General features: G+C 36.4%; 1 protein-coding gene across 1 annotated transcript in view; it reads right to left on the bottom strand.

Moving 5' to 3' along the window:
* Nucleotides 1–20,497, bottom strand: part of VPS13D (vacuolar protein sorting 13 homolog D) — a 3,321,573-nt gene that overhangs the window by 1,043,007 nt on the left and 2,258,069 nt on the right. The window contains exons 42-43 of the mRNA XM_044060428.1: nucleotides 4,838–4,984; nucleotides 4,177–4,312 (exon numbers count right to left, since the gene is read on the bottom strand). Of these exons, the coding sequence (XP_043916363.1) occupies nucleotides 4,177–4,312; nucleotides 4,838–4,984 (283 nt within the window). The remainder of the gene's footprint in view (nucleotides 1–4,176; nucleotides 4,313–4,837; nucleotides 4,985–20,497) is intronic.

The raw sequence follows: 20,497 nt of genomic DNA on the forward strand, positions 1-20,497 counted from the left end.
GAAGTAGAACAGGGTTTGAACTGTTGTAGTAGTTTTTTTAATTTGTGATAGAGGAATGGGATGAAAGGTGTTAGTGAGGTGTTGGTTATGTGAATGTGTTGTGGGAGTATGTGTAAAGGTTATTGCTGGATATTTTATTTGAGGAAACTGTGGTTTATGTGTTGGGTCTAGAGTTTGATCGGATATTGATTCTAAGAAGTAAGTACTGGATTTGATGACTATTTGATGCAGTGATGTGTCTTTGTATGGGTTTGGATTTTCTTGTTTTCCAGGGTTGAGAAGTGATGATATAGAAAACCACAATTCCTTAGGGTTGTTTTTATGGCAGTCTTGAATGTGGGACCAGTATAGTTTTTTGTCATAGGATATTTGTTGTTTTGTCTGATTCAGGAGTTGTTCAAATATTTGTAGATTAGTGTCATTTTTGTTCTTTAGCCGAGTTGACCAAGCTTCGCCTCTATTTTCATTAGGCTTTTGCAAGATCTGGTAAGTCATGGGGCGTGGTTATGCTTAATTCTTTTGTTTCATTGAGAGACTAGTGCATTGATAATATTTAGGAAGGTTTTACTGAAATGGTCAACTGCCTCATTAAGGGGGAGTCTTGTCAGTGTTGTCCAAGGCAGTAGCTTTCAGACAGTCAATGAATATGTCTGCTTAATTTTTATAGGTTTGCATATGGTTTTGAATTTGTGTTGTTTTATGGGTTGGGTGACAGTTCTTGTGGTATAGGCAGGTAGATGGCCACTTACAGTCTGAAAATGTACCCGAAGAAGGGTAGTTGCTATGTTACACACTAGAATCCAATCTAGAGTGGATTGTTGGGTATTGTTTTTACTATATCTAGTTGGTGTATTAATTAACATGGTAAAGCAGCAGAGGTTCTTACTGTTAGTCGGGGTATGTGGAGAGATAGTCTGCCAATCTACATTAACATCGCAGACGATAATGGTTTCATTTTGTATTGTTTCAGAATACAGAATTATTAAGAACATTTCCACATGCAGACTTCCAAGACTTCTCAAGAAGTGCAACTGGACAAGTATTTCACACCAGAATTTGTTAATTCAAACAGCACATCAAGTGTATTCTCCAAACCGGGCCTTGAGAAAGCAGCCATGACCTATATTAGCAAAGCTGCAGGCATACCAGCAGAAAAATTTGATCCCGACAAAACTGTGGCAGAAGGGCAAAGTATTAAAAACTAGAGACAGTACAGTGTTTGTGGGAAGTGATTATTCACTGTACACTAGTCAGAAGAGAAGCAAATGTATCCCAGCAATCATGGAATGTCGAAAGGCAGGATTGAAATTTAAGTTGCTGTATCCAGCTGTCTTCAGAATATTTTTCCCAGTAGATCAGTAAGAAACAGACAAAAGCACAAGCGTTGAATAGAAGGATCAGGAGTACTTTGGACTTGAACCAGAGTCTGGTGTTGGAAGATGGAGTTGAACAGGAAAGAAGACCAGGAGCACTGAAACCAGTGAATCAATTTGAGATTATAAAGCATCAATCACGTTTGTGAAATACAGCTTTACAAGATAAAGTGGCTGAGAACAACTGGACTTTTGTTGACTTTGTTAAACTTGTGGGTGAATGGAAAAGCATACATCACACTTCACGTCATTAATTTTAGAAAGACATTTAAAAGAAAGCAGAAATAAGTGTAAAAATTTGTTTTTAACAGTACCTGTATAAAACATTTCACAACATAAAGTGCATGTTATTAAGTAAACCCTTTAGGTATCATAACCAGCATTAATTTCTTCCAGTATGTTGGTGCGTCTTTTCCTTTTAAAATATTGTTAAACACAGTCTTCCAAATCTTTATCTCTTTCTTCTCTCCCAACTTTCAAACTTCCACAGGAACAACATCTATTCCTGGACACATTCATCCAGACTGAGTATAAGTCATCATTTTTATCTCATCTCTAACTATTTTAACTGGTAACTGTTAAGCCTCATCTGCCTCTGACACTGGCATACTTAAGTCTTCCATAAATATTTCCATTTGTGCTCTTTCTTTATTTTTCACAGTTCTCAGTTTTATACAATTTTTTTTATAAAATTTCCAAAAATATATCTTAACAACTCTAAAGTATCTCTGGCTATTTTTCTTGCTAATAAGTTCCCTAAGTTTGGCAACGACCCTTTCTACTTTCTAATTTCTGCTGCTTAAGTTGTTGTGCTAAACGTTTTTGTGCACTGGAGTTATCAAAAAACAGTTTATTGATAGAAATCTTTCTATACTCATTATCAACAAACATATTATCAAGATATTCCCTTATTTTTTCTTAGCACTTTGCAGTTGAGCCTCTTCTTGTTTCGTGAGATTCCCCTCATTTTTCAATACTTCAACCTTTGTCAGCCCCTCTAAAATTCTTGTTACTTCTTAACCATATTTTTCCTTTCATTTCTACCCTATTTTGAAACTTCACTTTCATTTTATACCACTCATTAACTATAACTTCTGAATTAATTTCTATTTTCCTTAATAACTATTGAATAATTTCCACTACCCATTCCTTAAACTCCTCTCTTTTTAATAAATGTGTGGGGATGTGCCATTGTCTCATTGTTACTTCATTATCTTTCATTTTTATCTTGGTTTTTATTGGTACAGAATCTGAAATACACTGAATAATGGATGTGTGCTGAAGCTTTCAATTAAATTCACGTGTCCCTGTGGAATATAGTTTCTATCTAGTCTAGCCCAGTTACTGTAGCTTGGGGAATAATAGGTAAATTCTCAGAGTTCCTACAACTGAATTAATGTCTTCCATAACAAATATTTTCATAAATGTCTTCAGAAATCTACCCTCTTTTGTTACATCTTCCCTTCTAGATCCCCCAGATACATCCTCACTGCTGCAAATCGAGTTCTAGTTGCCACGTATATGTAATATTGCCTGCTGAAAGCTGATTATTTCTCCCAAAATTTTCTTAAGCTCCATAACAGCAGTTTTAGGTTGAATGTAAACACATGCCAATGTAATCCACCTCCCTTACCCGTAGCCCCTTACAACCACAAATCTACCATTGTGATCCTTTCCCCCGCTTCTGTCACTATTTGTGCTCTCCAACAATTACAATATGTAATCCCCTTTACATTTGTCCCTGATACTCTACTTAATATCCATGTTTAAATAATTTATCAAATTTATATGCTCACTTCTTTCCAAATGTGTGTCCTGTAGCACTGTTATTTGCACTCTGCATTTTTAATACAGTTCAATACACTTACCTTTTTGCCTACATCTGTGAGGCCATTCATGTTTAAAATAACACAGATTGTAAACCCACCTACTACATGTGACAACTTTTTTAGATGTCTATTCCAACTATTGTGTTACATGCACCCAGTAATATTTGGCAGGTTAATATTTTATACAATTGTCTTTTGTCATCTCCAATTGAACCCATAACACATTTTCAAGACATTTTTGTTTTAATGAAAACTCACAAACAAAACAAAATACCTTGGAACACCCCCAGAACCTATTAACTTAAAATAAACACAAAATAACTATGTACATCTTCAAATAATGAAGTTTAACCCTCCTACTATGAATAATTTGCCCCAAACTGACAGCTGCACCCACATACATTAACTAACCTAAATTACAGTTATCCATGCTAAAGTGCATGTTATAGCCTATGCTCCTATTTACACCAATTACTGTATGTTCTTGCCTTATCTTTATTCTCTTCACAATTGTGAAAAACAGCTTGTATGCTTTCAGAAAACATTAACTTTTAGTCTTAAGAAAAGTGAACTGACTATCTTTAATAAATAAAATTAATTTCTACACTGTTCTAGCAAATGCATTGAGGTATTTAGCTTCCAAGAAAACTGTTATCTCTTATTCACTTCCAATAATTTCAAAATGCATTTTTTTATTAAGCTGCTTGCCCCTTTAGATTTTCATTTTACGATTCTCTCAGTAAACCATGTCTAGAGCTCTTCATATTTATTGCCTGGACTTGTAGTAAGCTTGTCTCCATGGAAACAGTTGCCCTCAGTTACAGACTTCTCAACTCACACTTAACATTTACTTGCTAAAGGAAAACATTTCATTACATTCACAGTGTTCTCTTACTTTTATAGCATACATACATGCTTGGCACATAAAAAAAAATGTTAGCAATAAAATCATATGCTTCTGCCAATGAACTTACAGTTGATGACGGATTATTCCGATCAGGTGCAGCATATCTGAAGAAAGTGCCAACCTTGTCCACAGAAACTGGACTAATTTGTTCCCAACCATTCACTCTCACTTGTAGTTGGTGAATTCGTAGATCATGGGTCCGTCTGTTTTAAATTAAAAACAAATAAACTCAACATTCAAGAAAGACAAAATGAAAATTCTACATTCTAAGTCTAGACAGTCAATCAGTAAAATGTGCAGCAGTCTATATGTCTCAAAAGATCTTGAACACTAAATCCAGGAGTGTGAAGGAACAGCAAAGATTAGCACAGTAAAATAAAATCATGCAGCAACTATTTATTTCCATTTACTTGCTGGAAACAAGGAATAGAAACCTACAACTAAATGAAACTAAAGCAAAGCAATCAGCATTACAATTAGATTCAAAAATGTAACTGCAGCAATCTTCAAACTGAGGGACTGAAGAAAAATGGGAAATGCAAGATTTAAGCATTCTGCATTTAACTAAATGCATGTTATCTGCTGTGCAACTACTTCTAAAAATTATTTCATTAACACAAACCAAAAATGACAATGCCAACAATTCACTGAGTAAAAAGTAACAGCAAAGCCAAAATATGCTACCACCATATCCTAAATGCTACAGCTCAGGACAATAAACCACATACCTGTGCCGGAGCTTTTCCCTGGCTTCAAACTCAAATGGTATTTCTTGTCCGGGCAGAACCTCCCTCCACTCACTGGCACTTTCATCAAAAAATGCTCTATTTTCTTCTGGCAGCTGGCAGGGGCTCCTGCTGAGATGCAGTGCTGCTCTGCAACAATGAATAAAGACAACATCCATTTCTATGAAATTTTCAATACATGAAAACAGGAAGGAAAAGGGAGGAAAAAAGGAAAGAAAAAGGAACAGGTGGAATAAGGAACCTCAAAGCAAGCACAAATTTAGCACTTAAATTTAAGGTCTCACATTTTAATGTTTTTCAGTTAACAGTTATTAATCATGACTCTTACTAATAAGTGACCCCTATCAAAACTTTTAATATCTAATAAAATGGACATTAGCTCCAAACATTTAATTAAACAATTAAGTTATTTGTCACTACCTATTATTGGTTAAAAAACGATTAACTTAAACAAAAAGAAATAACCCATGATACACTATTAACAGTAACATGCATGCCCTCAAACTAATACCTTAACTTCACTAAGTATTAGCTGTGAAGAGGACATTTGTTAAAACACTGACAACCATTTCTTAACACTGGGTGCACTTGTTTAGTTATGTGTGCCTGTGTGTTTTATATACATATATATACATTTTTGTGTATGCATATTTTATACACACACACACACACATATATATATATATATATATATATATATCATATATCTGTGTGTATATATATATATATATATATATATACATACACACACACACATACAAATATATAAAATATATATACAAACATACACACACATATAAATGTACATATACATGATTATATATTTTACATTTATATATAAATTAAAATATATAAACATCCACACACACGTGCACACATGCGTGTGAGTATGATCATGTAATATATCAACTGCACAATTTACCATTGAGTAGGTAAGGTATCACATTGCTCAACTAAACAGTTGACCAAAGCACATAGTATTTCAATGGTAATTTCCTTTGGTCATGGTTGTATGACTGTGGAATCAGTAGTGGGTATGGTGATGAGAACCTCAATTTAAAGCACTTCTTTCAGTTAGGAAGACACACCCACTAAACCAGTGTGGAATTACCAGCATGACAGATTTGCTGCTTGTGTACTTCTGCAAATGCCTGTGATTCTGTGCTGTGAAGCAGTCTTACTGTGGATGTCTGATGAGCTGAAATCAATGAAGACAGTGTCACTGCTTGTACACTCTGTATATATGTATATATACATACATACATATGGCCCAGGCTGCAATAAATATCTTGGTATTGTGCGTTGTAGTGAAAATGTGTTTTCAAATCCCATCATTACTTAAAAAGTAATTTTATAATACAGTAGAGACTCACTTATCCAAACTAACTAGGACCTAGGGTAGTTCGGATAATCAAATATATAACTGAAAAGTATAACAAATTTGTAAAATCTTTTTCTGCATGCAGGGAATACATTTTAGAACCATTCAGCGATTCCACTGGACAATAAAGAATATTTTTCACACACAAATGAGCTACAAGCTCAAAAAAACACACACAAGCAAATATGTTCAATGTTTACATATTCAGAATTCATGACTTTTCCTACCCGAAATCTTTGGAAGGATGCGTTCGGTTAACTGACATTTTGGATAACTGATGTTTGGATAATCGACTCTCTACTTTACATTTGAGTGGTCAGAGTTGCATGTTCCATGACACGTGATAAGCTGGTACAGACAATTTATCAAAGAGTGCATTGTGTGCAACCTCAGACTGAATTATTTATAACAACTAAAATCATAATATCTGTGTGTGTGTGTGTGTGTGCGTGTGTGTGTGCTTCTACTTCAGATAGCAGAAAGGCCAGAAGACCATTATTTATGACAGCACAAGTTCCAAGACCAATGCCTATTAGATTTAGAGAAAATAATATGCAGTGACACCTGATGTCTTAATGCAGCTATTCTAGTATCACTTAATTCAGCTTTTAAATAAGGCTATATGTTTAAGATCACATACAAGTAACATTTACTTGTGAACTTCACAGCAGAGTTGAAATGTGACTTTCCTGATTTCTTTAATAACTGTACTTGCTTACATATGTAATCTGTTACTTGTCTTAGATGCAAATTTAGTATTTCTGCAAGGCCAATGCGTCACAATACACTGTTTTACTAAACATGCACTTATTGCATGACACATTTGTTATTTTAGAAAAGCATGTATTTAAGACTAACTGTTCAAAACATTAAGAACATGTGATGCAAAAAATAAAATATTTGCCATTTCTTAGCAAAATTATGAATACCTAATTAAAATTAAATGACATATTTTGAGTAATGAGAAAATCTTAAGATAGCATAAGCCCAACCTGATACAATAGGCCATAAAAAGAACAAAGGTTCAAACTACTAGGCTACGTGTTTTTTCAAACTGACAGTTCTGAAATGATCTGTCTCTGTTTGCAAAAATGAAAATACAAACTGTTGTTAGTCATTAGAAAAATGATGTCATTGGATTTTCTTATAATGTCATAAAATCTTGTTTCTTAATTTTATGACAAGCATCACATACACAAGCCATGAACTAAGTTTCAATATATCACAGGATGATATATTTATTTATTGCATCATAAACTCAATATACTACATTTATCCATTTTATACTTTTTTTTTTCATTTACTTCAACTAATGCAGTTTCTGATAATTTTTGTGTAGCTCACAACTCTATTAGTGTTCTTTAGTTCTTTGAATGGAGGCATACAGTGCTATCAGGTTAGCTTAGGTCAAGTTTCACTAACAGTATCTTTCAGACAGTTGAATAAAGACAATGTTTTTCCAGAGGGTGAGTTTTTTTTAGAACAGTTACTGTTATTTTTATACTTACTGACAGTCTTGCTGCTGCAGCAATGTATTTTATGTGTACTTTGTAGTATTGATGAATTTTGATCTTTAATATGTTTCTACACAAAGTTTCCTGCATTCTAATTGGTTAATTCTGTTCGCGTTTTAAGCATTCTTCTTCTAGTTCTTAATGTGTCTCGTTTTTTAACATATGTAAGTGCACTGAATATGATTTATGTGTGTGTGGGGGGTACATTATTTAGCTGGCTTCCTACTGTACTGAATATGAATGACTGCCTTATTTATTTTTACATTTTTTGGGGGAGGTGTTTTACATTCAGATTTATGCCATTTATAGCATTTTTCCTATTACAGTTTATGAAGTCAAAATCAAACAATAGAATGTTTTGGATGATATAATCAACCTACAGATATCATTAATATTTATACGTCACGTCATACTGGGTATGTGTTTTTACTCCACTCCCTTTTGGGGAACCAAGGTCAGGGTGTGTGCATACATGCACTCACATACTCACACACACACTACTTAACACTCATTACATAATATATAGAATATGTCATCTATATATAATCATGCAGAATGTGTCATCATATGGTCTTCCAAGAAGGCTACATTCTGATTAAAGATTGACTCAGCTCTTCCAGTGTGAAAACAGAAACTGTAAAAAAGGGCCACTGAAACTAAAAGTATAGGGTTAGTAATTAGACTGCTTGTATTGCCAGCAAAGAAGAAATTTGAAGAACTTGAGAGAAACTCAAAAAAAGGAGAAGAAAACTTTAGTTGGGAAGAATTCTGCAGTTATTCTGAAAAATGCAGCTTGTGTTTCAGCTTTGGTACAGGACATGTCTTCCAGTAATTTAAAGGAAAACATAAATAAAATGCATTCAAAGGTGTTTAAAATAAATGAAACACTGAAGGGATATAGCAACTCAAAGACAAAGGGCAGGAAAAAATAAAAGATTCTTTGACTTGTTATTCAGAGGCTGAAATGAAGAAAAGGCTGGCTCGACTATGAAGAAAACCTGTTTTAAAAAATAGTAAAGTTAGAAGACAAAGCATACATTTTCTGCTGTACAAGAGAAATTGGAAGAAACAGACTGTATTAATTTTATTAAAGTACAGATAAGCCTTAGAATTAGTCTTCCATAGCAGAATGTGTTAACTGAAAGGTCACAGAGTGGAAGGTCATGAGAAAGCAGTCAGGTCAGTAAAGATGCAATCATACCAGCAGAAATAATTGCTCCTTACATAATTGTGGGTAAACCTGGCCATGACAAAGCAGTCAGTCAAGAATTACATCAGTAAAGATGCAATCATACCAGCAGAAAGAATCGTGCGTGACAAAATTATGACAGAAAGGAAATGTATTAAAAAATGGATGCAACACAGTGTTTGTGGAAAATGATTATTCACTGCATAGCAAGTAGAAGAAAAGCATGTTTATACCAGCAATCAGAGAATGTTAAGAGGCAGGTGTGAGTTCCAAGGTGGTATGATTTTTGAAGCAGAACAGGTTAAGGAGGAAATATATTTTTTCAACAAAAAGTGAGGCAGCGAGAATTAGCAGAATTTTGTTTCTTATTTTTTTTACAACAAAGCCCATGCAGAGATTTTGGTAGTTTAATATTTTCCATTGTTCCAAAGGAAAATGCTTGGGGGTAGGAAGGGGTATAAAAAAGCACAGGAGCTGACCAGAAGATTCAGGAGTATCTTGGACTTGAACAAGAGGCTGGTGTTAGGAGATTGAGATGGTCAGGAAACAGACCAGCAGTACTGAAATTAGTGAAAAAATGAGATACTATAAAGCATAAATTCCACTAGATATAGGAATTGACATGGGAAATAGAGCTTTGCAAGAAAAAGTGGCTGAGAAAGATTTGAATTTTGCAGACTTTGTTAAACTTGTCGTGAACTGTAAAGTACGTAATTCCACTTTCTACCATTAATGTTAGAGGGCCACCGTTGGGAATGAATAAGAAGAAACTCTAAGTAAAACAGTTTTTGAACATATTAATATTTGTATAAAACTCTGATGATATAAATTACATGTTATGGCGTAAAGCAGATTTGTATATTGTGCAGTCATGGCTATTTTAAATGTGTCGTTGTGGAGTCTTATCAGTGACTGTTGTATATGCCACAGATAGTAAAATAAGCAAGTAGTTATGTTTAGCTGCAAGTAGTCTTTATACTGCAACAAGATAAGAAAGGCTGGTCAGAAGTAATTTAAAGTTAATACAATGTTGTAACCATGGACAACTAAGGCAGAGGGTGACTAAAAGTGTACTGATGTATGTAAAATTGAGATAAAAATTTCCCCTGTTTTTACAAGAGTGGATGTCTTGATAAATACCCTTGGCTTAAGCTGTAGACAGTTTTTTAAGCAAACAGGCTTGAAAAATAAGACAAATTAATTAAAGGCATGGAAAATGTAGGCTTATTGCATCTGCAAAGTTATTTGCTTTTTTATTACCAAATATTCTCTGTACATTATGATCTTGGTAGAATACACAAAATTCTTTCATGAAACTCCAAAATATTTAGCTGTTTTGTTCTCACTGTTGGCTGCTTTTGCTTGCAGATCAGCTGTTTGCAGGTGCTAGCAATTAATCTTGAGAGTTTTGAGCACTCTTTGCTGACAGAAATGTAACATTTAAAATTACAGTGGCACGCAGTTCCATGAAAAACAAATATACTTTGAAACTAAGGGAAGTGAATAAGTTGTAGTAACCTCCTCAGCAGTCTTAATATTTTAATGCATTTAATAGAATAGTGCACAATTAAATTTATTTATTTAAAAATGACCAGTGTATTTCCTTAGCCCTAAAAGCTGATGTTTACTGAAAGTAGGCAAGCAGTTTTTCACATCTTGGAGGGGAATACAGACAACAAAGGAAGAGACAGCAATCAGTTTAAGTGGGAACACAGGGTGTAACGTGTTTTAGTATGGGTAACCTTAACTTTAGATTAGGTAGTGCGTGTGGGTGTAGCAGTAAATTTGGGGCAACTGCTCCTATCAGGAGGGGTAAACTTATTGAAAATGTACTTCTGTGTGCTTGATCTAAGTTAAAAAGGACAAGGAGTGTTGAAAATGCAAGGAAGGTGATGAGAAGAAGCAACTGCCAAACGTCATTGTGTGCATCCAAACCAAGGTTTAAGCTGTAGATATGTTCTTTTTAAGCAAATTGGCTTAGAAATAAAACAAATTCATTAGTACTTTCCTCAGCAGTATAATGATTTTAATGTATTTAACAGAACAGTGCATAATTTAGTTTATTTATTTAAAGGTGACCAGTATAATTTTCATTAGAGCTATAAGTTAATATTTATTGAAAGAATCCAAGCTGCTTTTCCACATCTGGAAGGGGGAGAATAATAAAGGGCAGACAGCAATCAGTGCAAGTGGGAACAGACTGTAACATGAATTTTAGCATGGGCAAAACTTTATTTTAGATTAGGTAGTGCATATGGGTGTAGCAGCTGATTTGGGTCAGCTGCTCCTATCTTGAGGGCTAAACTTTATTTCTTGAAAATTTATGTTTTGTATTTGTTCTAAATTAAAAGGGGGTGGGAGTGTTGAAAATGTATTTAGACTTTTGTATTAGTGTTTTCATTGAACCAGCTACTCATGAAAATGTGACATATGTTCAAATGTGGTTGAGAAAAAGCCACTGCCAAACATTTGTGTATGTATGCAAGTCAAAAAGATGGAAACGTGCAATCAAAAAACTGTCATGTATAACAGGTGGGAGTATTAGCCTTCTACCATACTGGCTAACCTACTAATATTGAAGGACCTGACAGGTACAGACAAAAAACAAAGTGCACTGAATTATATTAAGAAATTTAGGGTGCAAACACCAATGTTATAGGGGATACATATGGATAGAAATGTACATACGAATTGGCCAAAAAAAGAATTTCAGGATGGATATTCAGCAGAATATCAGGGACAAAGGAAAAGAAAAACAATAATAATGAATGCTAGATGGGCTCCAATACTGACAGAACAGGAAGAAAATACAATAATGGTAGAGTTTTGGTACTGGGGGCAGCTGGCCAGAGATACACTGTCAAAAAACTGCTGTTAAAGAGCTTAAAAATTGGAGGAAAATAATCAGGGGACCTAGACTGGGAAGATATAACATAACTGGGTATGTTTATAGAGAAATATATGAGATTGTACAGTTTGTAAGTCGAACTTACCCATAACAGTAGATATTCAAATTCCTCAATGCTGCAGTAGCTTTTAGTCCACATAGGTTGCATCTTGCCCAAGACAAAACAACCAGGCAAGCTTTCAAAAGCTCTAGCTCCCTTCCACATTCCACACTGACAGCTTTGAGGAGGGAAAATCAGCAGTTAGAGTGGGAAATCTTCAGGACTTTCTTGCCTAAAAGTTAAGTAGCAGCATACTCATCCAGAACTAAACAAATAAGAAATAACTACCAAACTATTTGATAACAATAACTATATACAATGCTAGGGGATGGAGGGTGGGTGTGTCCACTGAGTGAGAAATTTAAACATCTACTGTTACGGGTAAGTGCAGTTTACACGACTATGCTTAGCATTTCCACTGCTGAAGTAGCCTTTGGGCTACATGGGTTGATTACTAAAGCCTATACAACCAGGAAGGAGGAAATATGGATCCAGGATCCCTTGGAGAAGGGTCCTAGTAAAGCCAGGCTTGGGAGTAGTGAATGAATGCAGTTTGCATTACCTAGTAAAGGTATGTGCAAAGGACCATGCATCTGCCTCTAGCATGCTTCTAGAGTCCATCCCTTTGCAATATACCATCAAAGAAGACAAGGCCCTTGTAGAGTGTGCTTTCATAAAGCCTGTAACTAAGTTTGCCATGGTGGGTATAACAAAAAGTCAATAGCCAAGGACAACCATCCAGATATAGCTTGTTTTGACACAGGTTGTCCTTTGTCAAGATATTACTTGAGCTGCCTATGAATGTGCCGAGTATGTAGAATCCTCTCACTCTATTTCTCTGAATACTGGGAGACTGATGGCCAGATTCAAATAAATTCTAGAAAACCTGCGGCATGAATGAAGTTTTAATGATACCCTATTTCTATAGAAGACCAGATGCAGCTCATCCACCATGAGAGACTGGTACTCAGACACTCCTCTTGCAGATGTCAGAGCAATAAGAACAACAATTTTCCATGTAATGAACCTTAAATCTGCTTGATGTGCAGGTTGAAATGGAGATGTGATTACATTTCCAGCACAATATTAAGATCGAAGGAAAGAGCAACCTGTTTGTGTGGTATTCTCAGGTGCAGAAACTTTGAAGAGGATCCACGGGCAAACTTACTGAAAAGGCAGCAAGATGTACCTCGACAGAGGAGTACAAAAGGCAAGAGGCTAGTACATAATCCCTGATAGGGCCCAGTTATTGGTTAGGCACAAACTAGAATATTTATTTCACTTGCATTTTCTAGCTGCAGGTTTTCCAGTCTCCTTGAGTACCTACTGCACATCCTCTGAAAAGGGATGCCTACAAGGTATTAGAATTGAATCATCCAGGCAATCAGTTGAAGATGTTTCAGAATGGAGTGGATCAAACTCCCCTTATCTTGTGTACGTATGTCCACTTTGTGAGGAATTTTGTGGCAACTGTTCTTTGTCAATTCCTTAAGAAAAGAGGACCAGTGTCATCTGAGCCAAAATGAAGTCACCACAATTAATTTTGAGGAGTCCTAAATCTTCAAAACTATGCTGGAAGGCAGTGTTAAGGGTGGAAGTGTGCCTATAGGAACATTCCCACACAAGGGAGTGAAAAAACATCTGTTTATCGGGCCTGTTTGCATGGAGTCCTGGAGCAGAATCTGAGCTGTCTGTTTTGAAAGCAGGGAAACATAACTACTTAAGGTGCTCCCCACAACTATCTCAATTCCTGGAAGACCCCCCTCATTCAATTTCCATTTATAATGGTCTGTTCTGGCCCTGCTCAGCTTGTCTGTTACAATGTTTTGCTTTGTAAACATGTAAGGTGCTTGGAAGGATGAATAGTACAGAATATAGCTAACTCCCAAATGATCACAGTCAGAGTGCATTGGCAACATAATCTTGTATCCTGTTCCTTGTTGATACACTACATCACTGTAGTCGTCACTAATCACCTGGAAAGGTCATGGGAATCATAGATAATAAAGAGATTTTAAGATATGGATCACGGCCAACATTTATATTTATGTGCTTTGGTCTGTCTGCAGAATTCCACACACCTTGAACCATTACCCCCATAAAATTGCCCCCCAAGCAAAATCTGAGGTGTATGTAGTTATAGATTGACTTGGACGATTAAGAGAAAGGGGGGACCTACACTTGCTTGTATCTGTAGTCTCCACCAGTGCAGTTCCTTTTTTTTTTTTTACAAAGCTCAAGATTGGTATCTGAAAATCCAGGGGATGCAAGTGTTGAATCCATGTGTTCAGATACCATGGAATCTTTCTCATGTGTAACCTGGTGAAAGGAATCATGAAAATCACAGATATCATGAACTGAGTTGAGAAGCTCAGGAAGGCTTCCAGATAAAAGTTCATCTACTTCTGCATCAAAAAGCTTTTTGCTGCACACTGTCTATAAGTCATCTTAGAAAAACAATCCAGGGTGAAGGGGTCAAGGAGGATTTCTGAATGTTTATTTGGAATCCCATATTGGTCAGAAGAGTTGAAACCCAGGTTAAAGACCACTGACATCTGGAAGAAGACTCTGTAAATATAAGTGGTTTAAAATAAGGAAAAATGTGAGTGCCATTCAGTCTGCGATGAGCTATGACTGGCACTAGATACTCTGTAGACACCTTTGGAGCAGCAGAACCAAAAGGGTAATGCAGAGAACTGATAGTGTATCTCATGCACAGAAAATATGAGATATTTCATAAAGCCTTTGGTTATGGGAATGTGATGGTATGCATCTAGGCCCAATGCTACCATAAAGCTTCCCTGGGAATAAAAAAAAAAAAGAAAAGAAAACGGTTCCCTGGGAATAAGTGGTAAGAGAGATAACGAAGGGTCAACATCTTGAATTTTGGAACTTCCACAACTAGATTTAGGAAGGAGTGACTAGATTTAGGAAGGAGTGATCAATAATCAGTCTCAAAGATGACTCATTCTTTGGTACTAGAAACATTATGGAATAGAATCTTTTACCCCTTTGATTTAACGGAACTGGTTCTATGACTCCTAGGGTGAGCAAGTGCAGAAGGACCAGAGGAAAAAAATCTGTTTGGTTCGTAGGGTGGAGAGGAACTCCTCTGAAAGGAGGTTTTTGTAACCAGTGCCAACTGTATTCCTGCTAGACCACTTTTAACACCCATGAGTTTGTCACAATTAGTTGCCAAAGGGAAATGTACAGAGACAGTTTTTGTTGGTACATGTCTTGAGAGATTTGGGCAAGTGTGTGAAAGGGAACAAATAATGGCATAGTCATTCTGAAGTTGTAGACGGTCTGTTTTTGGAAAGGATCATTGTTTCTTATTTCCGCCTCTGGCCATCTCTTGATTTTTCCCTCTGTGGCATGAGAAGGCAGAGACTGTTTTCCTTAGGTGTAAAAGAGGATCTGTATGATTTATAAAGTGGGGTGGACACACAAAAAAATCTTAGAAACTCTCTGAATTAATTTCCCTCTCTCATCAAACAGTTTGAGGACTTAAGCAGTAGAAAGGCCTACTAAAATCTCCTTGTATAAAGCTGAATTCAAATTGTCAAACTTTTTCTCATTAGGAAAAAAATCTGATTTCATATCTAGGAATAACTCTCCCAAACAGAAGCAGAGGCCCTAGATACAGTATCTGCATAATCATACCCACTCCGTAAGGCATATTTATATGCTTGGGAAATGTTGGAAACAACAGAATTGATATAGTTACTTCATTTGGAGGGGAGCGGTAGCTGGGTCTCAAAATTTCTATACAAAACACCACAAACTTCTACATAAGAGTCTTACAGTTAAGATTTCTATATAACAAAGTGGAGGAAGAAAAAATTATCCTATTAAATCTTTCCAAAATCTTCCCCACCTTGTCCACTGGGGGAAGTGTTTGAAGTCACCAAGAGTCTGTTTCCTGTTGGTGTAGATACTGATTTTGCTGCAGGGTCCAACCAACGGTGAGAAAACAAGTGTTTGTTAGCTTGAGAAACTTTGTACATCTGCTTTTTTGAATACTGAAGGTTGTGAATCAGTGGTGTTACAAGTAGCATTACATACATCCTTCAAGGATGGTGCTAGAAGAAGAACAGGCATAGAATAGGGCACATCCACATGTAACATTTCATAATATCTCCTCATTTCAGGGGAACACCCATTTGGTTCCCATGAAAACATCTCATTTATCCTGGCTATAATCTAATCTGAGAGAAAGAAAATTCCTCCAGATTTGAGGTTGTGAGGACCAGTTTTTCTTAGTATTCAAGTTCTGGGCTAATGAATCTGCAGGACAGTAAGTATTGTCTCTTTGTCAGAATCATCTGACATGTCTTCCTCAGGAATATTCTGACTGACTTGATTTACAAACACTGTATCCTGTGTACAAGGAATGACTAACATTTTTTTGGCTAAGGTAAGAAAACCATCTTTTCTTACAGATAGCACATCTATAGATGAACAATATTTAACATTTCTTACATGTATTTTGAGTAATCAATTTGGAAAAGGAGTATCTGACACATCAAGAGGTCTCTTCCCCGGGCACATCTAGCAGCAGCATCTCTTGGTATGTCTAAGCATGCCAGTAAAGATGGTTCTCCCATGTCTGGCTTAAACACTGGTACGGCCATAGAGGATGTGACTGACCCTAGGTTTATGGTGGCTGAGAAGACTGCAGCAGAGGAAACCGGAGAGGTAAGCAAGTAAACTGGCCACTACAGTCACCCACCATTGGCTGAGGTGAAGAATAACCCTGTGGAGACAGCAAGGATTATCTGGTAATTTTTTTCTTTGTGGAAACAAGAGAACTCGGACCAGCAAGGGTGGGTTAAATATCCATGCTTTGACTGAGGAGGTTGCTTTGGATGCAATCAAAAAAATGCTAGAATGAGTCACTTGGGAGGTAAGCTGTTAAACAGTTTGCACAAACAGCACACTTGCACTTTCAAACATACAAAATGTCCTAAACACTGAAATACATAAGCAGCACACAAAATTCCTGTCAGAAATCCCTTAAGTATAAAATGAATCTGATAGAAAATAATGGCAATTAAGTTCGCACAGTGTGAACACAAGCAGTACTTCACTTGTAGAATTTCCTGCCCAAATAAATTTTCCCTTGCAAAACTTTTGTTAAACCACTAAAAACTCTACATAAGCAGTACATTAACTCACAAAATAACTTCCAAATTAGCTGAAGCTAAGAATAGCAGTTTGTGATAGAACACTTCTGAAATTAAAGAAATACCACATTTCTTACAGGGCTAGAACTGCTAAAGTAAAATAAAATAAAAATACCTTTTTACTCATAAATTACATACAGCAAATAATAACATTTTCTATGAAAAAAGGATTTCACAAAGGAGACTTATCTGCGAGGAAAAGGAGTTTAAATGCCAGCTGCTGTTCTTGTGAAGCCTCAGAGTTGCCTCTTCACAAGATAGCAAGAAACTACTGAAGATTTTCTCCTCCGACTGCTGATTTTGTTTCTTTAGGGCTAACCAATCAGCAGTTAAGAGTGAAATTGTGGGATGGGGCCAAAGCTTTTGGAAGCTGGCTGGCTATTCTGTCTTGAGCAAGATGCAAGTCATATAGCCTAAAGGCTACTGCAGCAATGGAAATGATGCCTATTATTTGGTATGGAAGTTGTGAAGATCAGACATTTACATGCGACTCCCCACGGCACGATAACTGGGCTGGGCTGGGCTGGTAAGTATTTATATTGCACAGGAGACGTGTATTTAACTGAAAATGTTGACACACATTCTATATATAGATGAAGGGCAATGAAGTAAAAGTGGGGCACTTTCCTACTTACCCATTAAAAAGAGAAGTATTTAAGGAATGGGCAGCAGAAATTATTCAAGAGTTAAGGAAGATAGAAATTTCTTCATAGGGATAAACTGGGTAAAATTAAAACAGAAAGAGATATGGGGAAAGAAGTAACTGGAATTATTTACAGGGCTGACAAAGGTTACAGTACTGCAGAATAAGAGGAATCTGAAAGAACCTGAAAAGGAGTAACTGCAAAGTACTTAAGGAATAAAATACGGGAGTACTTGGATAATAAGCACGAGATTACAAAAGCTGTTGTTAAGCAACTACTTTTGATAATAACTCCAGAGCACAAAACCTTTTAGCACAGTGACTAGATCAACAGAATGTAGAAAGGGTTATCAAACTTAGGAAAGCAATGACTAAAAAACTAACCAGAGATTCTATACAAGTATTAGAGGTACTTCGGAAATTGTATGGAAACTTCAGTTCAGTACAAGAATGAGAAAACATGAAAAGGCACAAATGGAAAAATTTATGGAAGAATTAACTATACCAAGGTTAGAGGAAAATGAGGTTAAAGAATTAACAGCTAAGATAGGAAGATCTGAGATAAACCTTGTGATGCATAATCAGGCAATATGGAAGTGTCCAGGAACAGATTGCATTTCCTGTGGAAGTTTGGAAGTTAGGAGAACAGAAAGTGACAAGAATCTGGAAGGTTTTGTTTAACAGAATTTTAAGGTGGGCCATCAACAGCTTGGAAATATCTGTTGTGGCTGTATTACCCAAAGACTGTAAAGACCCTTCAAACCCTGCTTTATACAGACCAATTCCAATTTTAAATCATGATTATAAAAAGTGTTTATGTCTACACTAGTTAGCACAACAGCAATGGTGTTGCCAAAACTGATTGATTTAGATCAATGTAGTTTTGTTGAGGGGAGGCAAATACTTTTCAACATTAACAGGACAGGAGTTCAAGTTCAAATTTATTTAAGTGCCTGAACCCAGGTACGTTACATGTCAGTGGAAACAATACACATGTTGACAGGAACAAACAACAGAGTAAGCAAATACATTATTTACAAAACAAGCAGAATTAGTTAAACAGAAAATCAAACAAATGAGGTTTTAATCCTCTTTTAAAACCTGCTAAATGTGGTGAGTAATACAGCCAACTCAGAAAAAAGTTTTATAGCAATGGACCCTGCTAACTGAAAGAACGACAGCCAGAAGTGCCAAGGTTGTAACAAAGAACCATAAGGAGATCCTTTGAGCTGGACAGCAGTCTCAGGTTAGGGTTACATACATCAATAAGCTCTTGTAAGTAGGGAGTACCCAGATACTGGAGGGAGATGTAGACCATAACAAGGATCTTAAAAATAGTCGGCTATTTAATTGGGTGCCAATGCAAATCCCTCAAAAGTGGGATAATGTGAACATAATCTTGCGACCCCTGTTAGCAAACAGGCAGCTGGGTTTTTTTACTAATTGCAAAAGTGCAAGCTCCAAGTGAGGTAGTCAAACATAAACAGCACTGCAATAATCAAGATGAAAGGACAGAAAGGCATGGACTACAGTCGAGAGGTCACTGGGAAGTATAAGGTGTTTGATAAGGGTAACGTTCTGCAAATGGTAATAAGTAGATTTGATGAGAATACAGTCCTCAGATGTTAAGTTTGTCATTATACCAAGATCACAGACCTTTGGCACAAAATTAATTTTGCCACCCCAATAAAAAAATCTTAGGTGACAAAACTGAAAGGGAAGAGTCTTTCATTGTAACATGTACCATCAAAGCTACGGTCTTTGAAGCATTGAGTTTGAGCCTACTGCTGACTATCCATTCACAGATGTATTCCAAGTCATATAAAAGTGATGTAAAGACAGATACAGACTCCTGAGGGAATGAGAGGTAAAGCAGTATGTCATCAATGTAGCAGTGGTATGGTACAACAAACTTCTTGAACAAATAACATTTCTTAGTTGAGTCAGTAGATGGTGAACAGCAAGGGTGAAGAATGGAGCCCAGTGGTACCCTACAAGTAAGAGGGGGGAAAAGAGGAGGAGTCAACCCCTGAAATTATCCTGTACATACAGATAATTAAGAGGCAAACTAATCAATAACCATACCAGAAATACCACAATACAGTTCTAATTGGCCCAAAAGAATCGAATGGTCCACCAAGTCAATGATGACAGGACATCAAGAAGGACTAGGACTGAGATGTAACATTGATCTCTTGCAAGTAGAAAATGGTTTAAGACTCTAGTTGCTGTTTCAGTGCTATGCCTAGATCTAAAACCAAAGTAGATCAGATCAAGGATGCTGTGATTACTCAAAATACTCTTCAACTGTAGGTAAACCAGTTTCTCAGGAATTTTTCCAAGAAAAGGAAGATTTGAGACAGGACGATAGTAAGATCATCAGGATCTAATCCAGCTTTTTTAGGACTAGGTATCAAAAGCCTCCTTTAAAGAGGGGTGAATACCTCACACCTAAGAGAGGTGGAGATGATCATAAATATCAGTGGACTGAATGCCTCTAGGGAAGCATCCACAAACCCAGAAGTGCACAAGTCCAAAGAGCGAGTGGTAACACACATGCTGGAGATGTGAATATACAGCTCATCAATGTCAGGAATGCCAAACTCATCTCGCATGTGCTACAAAATATCCTCTCATGAACTGACTGCAGAATGCAGAGAGTTTAATAGTGGAAGAAATCTAATGCATACAGTCTGGCAGAGAAGTAATGGTCTGCCAAGTCATATTCATCAGATGATAAAGACTGCCTGGTGTCAGAACGCAGTAGAGTGGCGAGACAAC

The sequence above is a fragment of the Protopterus annectens genome, chromosome 2.part0, assembly GCF_019279795.1.
Source record: "Protopterus annectens isolate FY-2018-M chromosome 2.part0, PAN1.0, whole genome shotgun sequence".
NCBI lineage: Eukaryota > Metazoa > Chordata > Ceratodontiformes > Protopteridae > Protopterus > Protopterus annectens.